Below are 12690 nucleotides of genomic sequence, written 5' to 3'. Positions count from 1 at the left end.
GCCTTACAAATCTTATACATGACTATAAAATACTTTTCAGAGTACCACAGACCTGGTTTCCTGTCTTTTAAAGGACTATAGAAACTACTAGTAATCTATTAATAATAACTATGCAATACAAAGTTGTTAGAACCACTTGGTTGCAAGTGCTTCATCTAAGTACACTGCACGCACACTGATATCATGAAGAACCAATATTATTGTTTTGAAACTATCCCAACTTCTTCTATTATTGGTTAACTTCCACTTTCTATTTCACTGTACATATTAACTCATGTCTCTTCAGTTTTCCTAAAGGTCTAAAGGAATACACAATAGGAGGCTGTAAGCACTACTTGGCTGCAAATGCTATTGAGTTTTTGTTACATCTATTAGTACACTGCACGCACACTGATATCATGAAGATCCAATATTATTGTTTTGAACTCTATTCCAATTTCTTCTGTTATTCGTATACTACTACTTTCCATTAGCCATTATTACAGACTAACTTATAGCTGTTCACTGTTCAGGTTTCCTAAAGGTCTAAAGGGATACACTCTGTCCCCTCAAATTGGCAACACATATTTGTATTTAACGCTCTTTCATAGTTTGAAAAATATTTAAAATGTGTACAAAGTTAACCAATGTGCAGGGCAATTGCAGAATTTAACCCCTAAATTGCAAATATGTACATAAAAAAATGGTGATTACAAATTTCACTTTGTGTTGCCAATCTAGAGACTTTAATGATTAGTTACAACTAAATGGCTCTTATTTGAGAAATACATTGAAATACTGCATTTGAAATAGCTTATTTATTCATATTTACTAGAGGTATGAATAATTTAGTTGTTAACTTTATTTGCTGCTTCTGCTACAGACTACTATCAATCAATCATAATGCAATTGACCTTTGGACTTTGGACTTTCAAATAGTCTCATCCTTGGATTCCCTTGTGACCTACTTATCATTAATAAACAAAGCAAAATATGCTGCAGAAATATAAGTGAAAGGTTAGATGCTTAGAAGTATCGGCTTGCATGGTGATATAGATATACATGTTCAGTAGGCTTACGGTTGCACCATGAGAGAGAGAGAGAGGAGGAGGGGGGGGGGGGGGGGGAGGATTGGGGAGTCCTAAAAAGGACTGTTGGTAATCTTTCTTGTGTGTGTGTGTGTAGTCCTAAAAAGAACCTTGATAGTCATGGAAGGACTGGTGTAATCTTTCTTGAGCTTATAGTTCTAAAGAGAACACTTTTCTATTCAATTTTCATGAAATTACAATCACAATTTTATTGATTTGTCTTTTTTCAATAAAAGGGTATGATGCAAAATTTGTTTACAAACAGAAAATTGAAAGTTTCACTGTAAGAATTACAAACTCCAGATTTATTGTATAATTTCATATATTCTTGGAGGAAACAAAATTCTGTCTCAAAAGTACACGTACATGTATGTATCTACAGTTCCTGAGCAAACTAAGTAAATATTTTTGACATGTTACGAGATGAATAAACTTCTATCCTTTTCTAATACCTTTGATATCGAAGACTAAGTATGAATGCAACAAAAAACAAAAAAATTGCCTGAAGTACATGTATGTGCAAATGCCATTCTAGGATAATTGCTTGCAGTCTGCTCTTCTTTATTCCCTTGTCACTAACTGCAGCTTAGTTTGATATAAAGTGAGAGCCCAAAATACTTTCACTGTGTTTGAAAAGACAATTAGACTATCAGCTTACCAAATACTGCATAGCAATAGCTCTACGTAGTGGTCCGGGGGCTCCTATAAGAAAAACATCCTGACCTAATGAATCCTGTGAAAAAACAAAAAGACAACAAAAAAAAAAAATAGGAAAAGATGCAAGCTGTCTGAGATATATGTATAATATTCGAAAGAAACATATAAACACACAAAAAGTGATGAAATTAAAATGACTGTAAAACGAAAACTTGACGGCATGACAAATTCTTGATTTGTAATGGGGACAAATTTCACTGTAAGGTACTTTGGCTAATCCCAAAAGATTCAGTGCTGCGTCACTAATGACCCAGTTATCTCATGGCATGACACCTGAATCTTAACCAATAAGGAAATTCATGAACATTTCCTGAGCACCAAAGGTTCTGGTTATAGATTAATTGGCAAACACATGTACATGAGCTGTATGATGAATCAAGCATCTCTCTAGAACCGTACTGATGTCTTTTCAATATGCTCTTCATAGAGTTATCATACCCAATCTTTATGTTTTCCTTACCTGGAAATTCATTAAATAGAACAAATTTGTGCATGCTGTTTAACAGTACATGCAACATGGTCAGAGAACATTCATGTTATCATCAACCCTCTACTACTACTGACAATTCTTTCATACTTTAATGATCACCTTATTTCATAATTTACAGCGGAAGAAAGCTTCTGTACTACCAGTGGCCGGATTAGAAAATAGTACTGGTACCACCATGCTAGTATCTTTTGATACACATTAAAGGGACTTGGTAACATTGTTCAGATGAGAGAACATGGTGCTAAGGTAGTGACTTCAATGCGAGTAACAATTAAAGATAGTCTGAAAGTTTGAGTGAAAAAAGACCATTATTAATTAATGAACAAATTTGGGAAAAACTGATCTGATTGGATCTAAATTCTCCCACTTTATTATCATAATTTAGTTAATTTCAGGTGAATGTAAATCGTCACAAAGCAATGAATACGATATAACATTCCAAACATTTCAGAGTCGAAAGAGTTTTTAAAGCCTATTTTATGTCTCATTATGGAATAATGGTTGGGAGAATTTACTGTTAGAGGGAGTTACACATAACGCCTTCAAAGAAAACCATAAATATCTTTGTGGTTTGAGAAATATTTTGCATGTTAGAGGGTCAGGACAGTAGAAGGAATATAAAAAGTAACATTTCATACAAAAATCAGGCAGTTTTTATCATCAACCTTCAACAATGTTACCGGTACACTTTAATGTCACTGAATATCACATACCTTCTGCATGATCCATCGTAGATGTCTTAGTACTGACTGAGGGACGTTCTCTGGCACTGGAAGAAAAGAAATCAAGTTTGGATACAAGCATCATTGTTATGATCTTAAGACTAATATAAGAAAAGACAAGTTCAATGTACTGCATGTATCTACAGTCAAACCTGCTTTAGTGACCACCTGTCTACAAAGACCATATTCTTTGTTTCCCTTGAAAGTGGTTTCTCATTGAAACATGTACTGAAGGAACCTGTACATAAAGACCACCTGCCTATAGAGACCACTTTTATTGTCTCCCTTGAGTGGTCTTTAAAGACAGGTTTCACCACATGTATATCCACCAAAACACCCCTTGTCTTTCTTTTCTTATTGGTCAGCTACTTCGATTCTACTCACTTTGACAAATTCAATTTTACTTGTTTTTTCAGTGTGCCATGGAATAACCCTGCAATTCTAAGATATGACAATTCACTTGACTACTTGAACAAATAAGAAGCTAAAACATACCTCTACAATTAATGAATTTTCTTTTTGAATATAAAAATGGGGCAACACCTTGTGTGCTATGGAAAAGGTACCACACAAATCAAATTAGCATGACCTAGAAATGTATAGCTTTGGTTTGAACTCCAACTGAACATTTAAAACCCATTGCATATCTGGGAACCAAGAAGAGCCTGAGTAAAGTCTATATATATCATGTTTTCTCAAAAGTCCGGACTAGGCCTGCATCTGGACCACAATGCATATCAATCAGGACTCACAGACTGCCCATGAGGCTCTGCTTCTTCTCCTTTTTAATTGTAACCATTGCCCCTAGATCGATTATAGACCTGAAACAAGCCTCATTTTCTTCCATATCACAAGTGTCATTACTGTAAATTTTAGGAGTAGACTGTCTATATCTGAAACTGAAACAAAATTGAAATACTGTGTGAGTCATGTCTGGCTTTCCAGCAATTAAATGTACATTGTCCTACTTGACTTGACGTATGAGAATGACCATAGGAATTTTCCCTTGAGCTGCGTCCCATGTTTCAGAGCTATTAGCTTTCATGGATCTCACACCTGGGGGGTGTTTCACAAAGATCCCAAGTCGAACTTAACTCTAAGTTGGACTTAAATATTATGGAGAGCCATTTGTAGCCTTAAAATTAAATATGTTCAAAGCAAAAATTCAAGTATTTTAGACTTTTTATAAATTCCAGATCAAGAACATGAAATCTCCTTGATAATAGAAAATTATGATTGATTTGAATCAACATTTTATACCTCTTAAAAAAACTTTTACAAAATATTTTCAAAGATGCTAACGGCTTTCCATAATTTTTCAGTCTAACTTAGAGATAAGTTCAACTTAGGATCTTTGTGAAACACCCCCCTGGTCCATCAAGGAAAAAGTTTGAGAACCCCTGGTCTATATTATGGGATGCAAGAAATAAATAGTCCATCCATGATCATCCATTCACGTAAATACTTACAGTATTTGTGAGGTACCAGTTCTCTTCTTGCTGGTTCTTTGATCGTCTTGGTAACCCCTCCTAATGATACAGACTTTCCATCTGTTGGGAGAGAAAAAAACGATCAAATTGACTGATTTTGTTTAATTTTTAAACTACTATGCATTTATCTATATAATGAGAATGTTGAAGTGCTATATGTCTATTTTCTCTATACCAGTACTCGTTTACGTTGTACTTGTATGTATCATGTCACAAGTACATTTTATTTATTTTTTTCTGTGAATAATGCATTTAAACGCAACAACTATCCTTTTGGACCAATACATCTGAATTGAATTTAATGCAGGGGTGGCAATTTCCCAGGAAATACTAAAAGATACTGGTAAATACCGGGCAAATGCTGGATGACACTGGGAAATACCCGGGAAATACTCATACACACACCATTGAAATTGTATAATGTGAAATATCAAATGTAGCAATCTGACTGAATTCAATTAATTACACTTCAAAAAATGTTCTGATTTTACTGAAGTGGTTGTGTAGTACTCTTTTGATTTGTGTGTCTTGAAAAGGAGTAGGTACATGTGTTCTTGCAAGAAAATCATGAGTGGTTTCATTTTCATTTTATTCTTCCATGTTAAGATCAAATCAAAATTATACAATGTTCAATACAAACATATATAATGATATATCTAAAGTGGGAGGATCATCAAAAGAAAATACATGTAAATGGTTTGTTTAAAACTATCCTCACAAAATATACAAAAAACAATTACTTTCTTACCAAAAATCAAGATGACAAAAAAAAAGAAGGAAAAATGAAGAAAATAGAGAAAAGAAGGAGGAAACATTGTATAACATAAGTATTATAATTTATCAAAAATAATTTGGAAAATTGCAAAGGATTGTGAAGCATTTGAGTTTGCAAAGCAATGTTAACATAAACTTAGATCAACTATATAACAACAAAAATCGTTAAAGAGGAAATCATTATAAGTGAGCATTCATATATCAATGTAACATGCAATGCCATACAAAGAAATAATTTAACTCAACAAACACCAAACTTTAAATGTAATACTTGATGACTGGAATGCTAAGTGACAGGGACAATGAACAAGGAGAGATTGTAGGAGTGTCAGTGAGTTTTTTTCATATCTTTTAACAAATTTTTACCAGCTCTCCCCTTTTTTCCTCTTTATACTTTTGCCATATGAAAAGGCTTGTGTATTGCCCTTTGGGACTGACCCAAAAATCTTAAAATCTTTTTTTTTTTAAAACCATTTTTTAGAAGCAAACAAATTTTAATGAATACAGAAACATCTATTGAAGCATTCAAGGCTGAAATATATCAGCCCAAAGAAGGGAAAAAAAGCAAGAAATGAAAATTGACCGACCGACCCGGCCCAGGTGCTGGCTTGTAAAGGGCAATAATTTTTGTTTAGGCCTGCATGTGCCCCCTCTTTATGGCCCCCACGGCTATGCCACTTGCTGTATTCATATCTGACCTGTTGAGTAGACGGCCCTACATCTGAGATTAGGGATGACAAGCGCCCCCTGCTGTTGATTTCCTTGTAGAAGACCGTGCAGCTGACGAAGCCTCCGCACAGACTGCTCTGAGGTCATCCTGGCCACCCGAAACATTGGAGTTGCTAGGTTAGATTACTCTCATGCAATACCTGAAAGTCAAATAAAGTCAAGGTCACTTTAATAAAAATGGCATCTCAGGAAAAATAAGGAAATGCTAAAGTAATAAATGAATATAGATCTAGATCTACTTCAGTTTATCTGCTCATGAATGTGAAAGTCGACTCAAGGTCACTCACTATTTTTCTGTTTGATATTCGAGTTGATTGAACTTCTTGTCTCTTGACAATGTGCATTACATGAAATATTATCAATTATAATATAAATGCAATACTCTAGCACTTTGATAATTCAATCATTCATGACAAGCAAGCAGCCAGATGATCTTTCACTCAGTCTCACTCCAGCGAGTGTGATCACACTCGGTCACTGCACTCAGCATGTTCAGTCATCAGTGACTGTCAATTTTCAGAGACAGAGTTGAGCTGGCTTCATCATGTTCATTAAGGAGGTTTAAACAAAAATCTGCTACATCAAAATTCAATGAAAGCTCAGAATCGATTGGTAGTGCAAAAATATAACGAATGAGTAAATTTGAGTGTAGGTGTAGATTTAGTTTTCATAAGAGGGGTTAAAATGTTTGCGTCCCCGACGTTATGACAACCATCGGTCCGTCTTCAGGTCTTCCGCCTGAAGATTGGGCGGAGACGAACGCTGCAGTCCGCTCAAGGTACGGAGCCGAACAGGCTTTCGTGATTGTCAAAAAATGTAATTATTCGGAACGAATCAAACTAAATTAATGAAAAATAACACCCCATTGGATATACCACAATAATATCAAATGAAATGTTCTAATGGAGTGAAAACAATTACTACTTACTCGGCTGGAATTGACGAATATCTGAGCGCGTATCATGCAGCACCGTACCGGCTTCGAGAAATATTTACGCCATCTACGATTACTGTATGCATAAAATAACAACAGCGCTCCTGGTTTACGGGGGGGGGGGGGGGGGGGGGGGGGGGGGGGGGGGGGGGGGGGGGGGGGGGGGGATAAATAAGTGGCCTACCCCCTAGATCCAATCAGAATTTCCTTAGATTTGGTAAAATTCTTCATTATGCTCAGGTTTCCCCTCTCATATTGAAAAATGGCAAATGGACATGGGTTTCAAGAGGTAAGATTCAAATTGTGCAATGGAACTAAAACTTATAATTACCTCAAGAGAACGAATTGAAATACGGTCTATATCCATATCCTACTATACCTCCGTTGTATAGTTTTTTTAATTGAATTAATTATGATTTGTGGAGATTATTTTAAATTTCTTTATCGTTTCTAGGGACTTCCTTTAATCTATTCTCAGTGTAGGATGAAAAGGGCCAATGCCTCCCTGTTGGAAGGTCCAGCATAAAGACATACAACAAAAAGATGAGGTAGCTACATTCCACCCCAGGCGCGGATCCAGGATTTCTTAGGGGGGGGGGGCCCAAATTTGAAATTATGCGAGCCAAATATTGGTACGTTATGGTGACCAACGACGTAATGCGGGGGGGGGGGGGCGAGTTCCCCCCTCCCAGGCTTTGACGTTTCATTATATTATTAGAGAAAGAAGACGATTCGTTGTACCGTTCTCGAAAATAATTTTCGTCTGAATTTAGTTTTTCCCCTCCCGCGCGAAGCGCGGAAAATTTTACGACTTATCCAATTATTAGAGAAAGAAGACGATTCGTTGTACAGTTCTCGACTCTTAATCCTTGTTTAAATTCAATCCCCCCCCTCCCCCTCCTGCGCGAAGCGCGGAAGCTTTGACGTTTTATTAAACTATTATAGGAAGAAGACGATTCATTGTACCTTTCTCGAAAATAATTCTCGTTTGAATTTAGTTTTTCCCTCCCGCGCGAAGCGCGGAAAATTTTACGACTTATTAAATTATTAGAGAAAGAAGACGATTCGTTGTACAGTTCTCGACTCTTAATCCTTGTTTAAATTCAATCCCCCCCTCCCCCTCCTGCGCGAAGCGCGGAAGCTTTGACGTTTTATTAAACTATTATAGGAAGAAGACGATTCATTGTACCTTTCTCGAAAATAATTCTCGTTTGAATTTAGTTTTTCCCTCCCGCGCGAAGCGCGGAAAATTTTACGACTTATCCAATTATTAGAGAAAGAAGACGATTCGTTGTACAGTTCTCGACTCTTAATCCTTGTTTAAATTCAATCCCCCCCCTCCCCCTCCTGCGCGAAGCGCGGAAGCTTTGACGTTTTATTAAACTATTAAAGGAAGAAGACGATTCATTGTACCTTTCTCGAAAATAATTCTCGTTTGAATTTAGTTTTTCCCTCCCGCGCGAAGCGCGGAAAATTTTACGATTTATTAAATTATTAGAGAAAGAAGACGATTCGTTGTACTGTTCTCGACTCCTAATCCTTGTCTAAATTCAGCCCCCCTCCCCTCCTGCGCGAAGCGCGGAAGCTTTGACGTTTTATTAAACTATTAAAGAAAGAAGACAATTCGTTGTACCGTTCTCGACCCTTTATCCTCGTCTGATTTCAGTCCCCCCCCCCTCCCGCGCGAAGCGCGGAAGCTTTTACATTTCATTAAATCATTAGAGAAAGAAAACGATTAGTTGTACAGTTCTCGACTCTTAATCCTTGTCTATATTCAGTTCCTCACCCTCCCCCTCCTGCGCGAAGCGCGAAAGCTTTGACGTTTTATTAAACTATTAAAGAAAGAAGACGATTCGTTGTACCGTTCTCGACTCTTAATCCTCGTCTGAATTATGCCCCCCCCCTCCCGCGCGAAGCGCGGAAGCTTTTACATTTCATTAAATTATTAGAGGAAGAAAACGATTCGTTGTAAAGTTCTCGACTCTTAATCCTTGTCTAAAATCAGTCCCCCCCCCTCCCCCTCCTGCGCGAAGCGCGGAAGCTTCTACGTTTCATTAAATCATTAGAGAAAGAAGACGATTCGTTTTACAGTTCTCGACTCTTAATCCTCGTCTGAATTCAGGTTCCCCCCTCCCGCGCAAAGCACGGAAGCTTTTAATCTTCATTTAATCATTAGAGAAGAAGACGATTCATTGTACCGTTCTCGAAAATAATCCTCATCGGAATTTAGTTCCCCCTCCATCCCGCGCGAAGCGCAAAAGCTTTTACGTTTCATTAAATAATTAAAGATTCGTATTACCGTTCTCGCCTCTGAATCTGAATCCTCGTCTCAATTCAGCCCCCCCCCTCCTCCTCCCCTCCTGCGCGAGAAAGAAAACGATGCGTTGTACCGCTCTCTATACTTTTAATCCTTGTCTGAATTTCAAAGAGGTGGGGTCGAGGCGGCGGAGCCGGCCCCCGGAAGCCCAGCGGTTTTAGGCGTTTAATTAAGGTCAGATGAGCATATTTTTGTGTATACCTTATTATTTTGTGACACTGGCAAGTCACTATTTGGCGTGGGGTCCAGGGGGCGGAGCCCCAAAAAATCAGGAGTTTTAGGCATTAAATTACCGTCAGATGATCATCTAAGAGGCCGCCGTAGGGCCCTAGATGGAATCCAGGGGGCAAAGCCCCCGGAAGCTTAGGGGTTTTAGGCATTTAATCACGGTCAGATGAGCATATTTTGATGCCTCGAGGCTCTTGATCCCCGCCGTACCTCGGGCCCTGACATGTAGGAATCTCAAGAATCATATTTTTTGCCTGGTTGTAAATTTAGGAATTTTTTTTTATTTTCCAACAAACACATACAAACGTATAATTTACTAAAAAGTGAGGAAAAATTTCGGAAATTGTGTCATTTCAGCATTATTTGTAATACACCGTTGTGGAATCAGAAATAAACCACGTTTGAATTTGATTTCCCCCAAGCCCCCCCCCCTCTATCAGTACGCCAGTATCTCCCTTTTTTTTCTTTCCCTTTCCTTGGTTCTCTCTTATTTTTTTGTTGATGGGGGGGGGGGGGGGTTAACAGCCTGGGAGGCAAGGCCCTTTCGGCCCCCCCCCCGATTTCCTTCTTCCCCCTTTACTTTTCTTCTTCCTCTTCTTTCTTTCCCTTTTCCCTTTCTCCCTTCTTTTCCTTCTTCTCTCTTTTTTTTTTTTTTTTTTTTTTTTGCGGGGGGGGGGGGCCAAGGCCCGCTCGGCCCCCCCTGGATCCGCGCCTGTTCCACCCCCCTTCTAGCTGAAAGGAGCCCCTTCCTAACCAAAGCTTTGTGATGTATAGACCCTAGCAGTGGCGTAATGAGCAAAAACGGTTTTTTTGGGGGGGGGGGCTGACAAAAAATCTGCATCACCCCACTCTAACATGCAGGCCCTGATGAACGTTTTCAAAGTGGAGTCTAGGGGCAAAGCCCCGATGCTCAAGGGATATGGGTATCAGTGGCGGATCCAGGAATTTCTTACCGGGGGGCACAAAATGGCATGGAGTGAAATATATGTAAAACGATGAAGCGACAGAGCGAGGCTTTAGCGGCGAAGGGGCGGAGCGACCAAGCCAATTTTATAACCACATTAGACGCATTTTCAGGCACTTCCTGGAGCAATATAACGTAAAATTGCTTTCTCCTACCCCTCCAAGAGTAGGGATCTTTGTAATTTGAGAACCACATTTGGCGCATTAATGTCCAGCGGCACTTCCGGAAAAAAACGAGGCCTTCTGACTGGTTAGAAGTTAGGGAAAAGTGATTTGTTGTTATTAGGGGCGTCGCAAGATCTTTTTCAAGGGGGGAGGGGCGAGGGTGTAGGGGCCACCGATTACCGACAAAACGAGCCACCAATTACCAACAAATATATCAATGCCAATGTCCTAATGTCTACAAATTTAACCCTTAAACCCGGGGCCAGGAACTAAGTTATTTTTCCCTCCCGCGCGAAGCTCGGAACCTTTGACAGTTCATTAAATTATTAGATAAGAAGACGATCCGTTGTACAGTTCTCGAGTCTTAGTTCTTGTTTCGCCCCTCCCGCGCGTAGCGCGGGAGCTTTCACATGTCATTACATGTATAGAGAAAGAAGACGATTCATTGTACCGTTCTCGACTCTTAATCCTTGTCTGAATTCAGTTGCCCCCCTTCCACGCGAAGCGCGGAAGCTTTGACGTTTCAATAAATTATTACTCTTAATCCTTGTCTGGATTCATTTTCGCCCATAGGCGCCGGAAATTGGGATGGCAGGGGGGGGGGGGGCAGTTCCCCCAACCAAAAAAGTGGTGGGCATTTTTGCCCCCCAATACGCCCCCTCCCCCAAAAAAGAAGGAATAAAGATGGTTTGTATTTCTAACCCCAAAGAACATAACAATAATAACATCTGAATTAAATCACATATGAAAATGTGAAAATGGAAAGTTAACAGGAATAAAATTTCCTTCACATTGCGCATGCCACCTATATTTTATCAATGGAGGTTTTTATAATAGCGATGAGAGAATGGGAAAGCGTGTCTGTTTTTTGTTATAGGGGTGAGAAGAAATGAGCCCCTGAACGCTGGCGTACTGATGGGGGTGGGGGGGGGGGGGGGGTTATTTCTTATTCGATACCAATGATTTACAAATGTTGCTGAAATGGCATGATTTTTCAGTATTTTTCTTCAATTTTTGAGTAAGTCTTACCTTTTTAATGCGTTTGTTGGAAAATTAGAAATTCCCCAACTTACAGTCGGGCGAAAAATATGCTTATTTAGAAGCCTTTATGTCATAGTCTGCAAAACGGCTAGGCTCGGAGGCTCGAGCCCCCCTCACTTTTTGAAAAAGTATGTTACAGAGAAAAAGAAAGAACGAGAGAGAGAAAAAATAAGTGACCTGCTAACGTCACAAATGAGGTATCAAAATATACTCATCTGACCGTAAATTAAAGGCATAAAACCCCAGAGCTTACAGGGGCTCCGCTCCCAGACCCCACCATGGGCGCTAAGGCGGTCCTGGATGCTCATCTGACCGTAATTAAATGCCTAAAACCCCTAAGCTTCCGGGGGCTCAGCCACCCCACGCCAATTTATGCTCTACCTGATCGTTAATGCACCACTTTGAAAAACGTTCCGCGGGGCCTGCATGTAACGTGTTTACGTGTAAGAGTGGAGGTGATGCAGATTTTTCTTCTCTCCCCTCTTCCAAACGTTTTTGCTCATTACGTCACTGCCCCTGAAAGGTGAGCCACCTGGAATGTTTGCCCCCCTCCAATCCCAAACCGCTTCCGGCGCGCCTGAATATTGCCCATCCCGCGCAAAATGCGGAAGCTTTTACGTTTCATTCAATTATTAGAGAAAGAAGACGAATCGTTGTATCGTCCTTGTCTGAATTAAGTTTTCCCCCTCCCGCGTGAATCGCGGAAGTTTTGACGTTTCATTAAATTATTACTGATAATCCTTGTCTAAATTCATTTTCGCCCATCCCGCGCAAAGCGCGAAACCTCTCACGTTTCATAATTTTTTTAGAGAAAGAAGACGATTCGTTGTACCATTCTTGACTCTTAATACTAGTCTGACGTTTCATTAAATTATTATAAGAAAAAGAAAAGAAAAATAATTAGAGAAAGAAGACGATATACGATGTACTGTTTTCGACTCTTTATCCGGGTGTTATCCTTGTCTGAATTCAGTTATCCCCTCCCGCGCGAAGCGCGGAAGCATTGACGAATCATTAAATTATTAGAGAAAATAGACGATTTGTTGTATCGTT

General features: G+C 39.2%; 1 protein-coding gene across 1 annotated transcript in view; it reads right to left on the bottom strand.

Moving 5' to 3' along the window:
* Positions 1 to 6994, bottom strand: part of LOC580183 (von Willebrand factor A domain-containing protein 8) — a 45733-nt gene extending 38739 nt beyond the window's left edge. Inside the window, exons 1-5 of the mRNA XM_030983731.1 lie at positions 6918 to 6994; positions 5959 to 6129; positions 4466 to 4546; positions 2988 to 3043; positions 1726 to 1800 (exon numbers count right to left, since the gene is read on the bottom strand). Of these exons, the coding sequence (XP_030839591.1) occupies positions 1726 to 1800; positions 2988 to 3043; positions 4466 to 4546; positions 5959 to 6094 (348 nt within the window). The 5' untranslated portion in view covers positions 6095 to 6129; positions 6918 to 6994. The remainder of the gene's footprint in view (positions 1 to 1725; positions 1801 to 2987; positions 3044 to 4465; positions 4547 to 5958; positions 6130 to 6917) is intronic.
* Positions 6995 to 12690: the final 5696 nt, after the last annotated feature.

Source organism: Strongylocentrotus purpuratus, unplaced genomic scaffold, assembly GCF_000002235.5.
Source record: "Strongylocentrotus purpuratus isolate Spur 01 unplaced genomic scaffold, Spur_5.0 spur5_scaffold_13, whole genome shotgun sequence".
Classification (NCBI taxonomy): Eukaryota; Metazoa; Echinodermata; class Echinoidea; order Camarodonta; family Strongylocentrotidae; genus Strongylocentrotus; species Strongylocentrotus purpuratus.
This window is presented reverse-complemented; position numbering and strand designations above follow the sequence as displayed.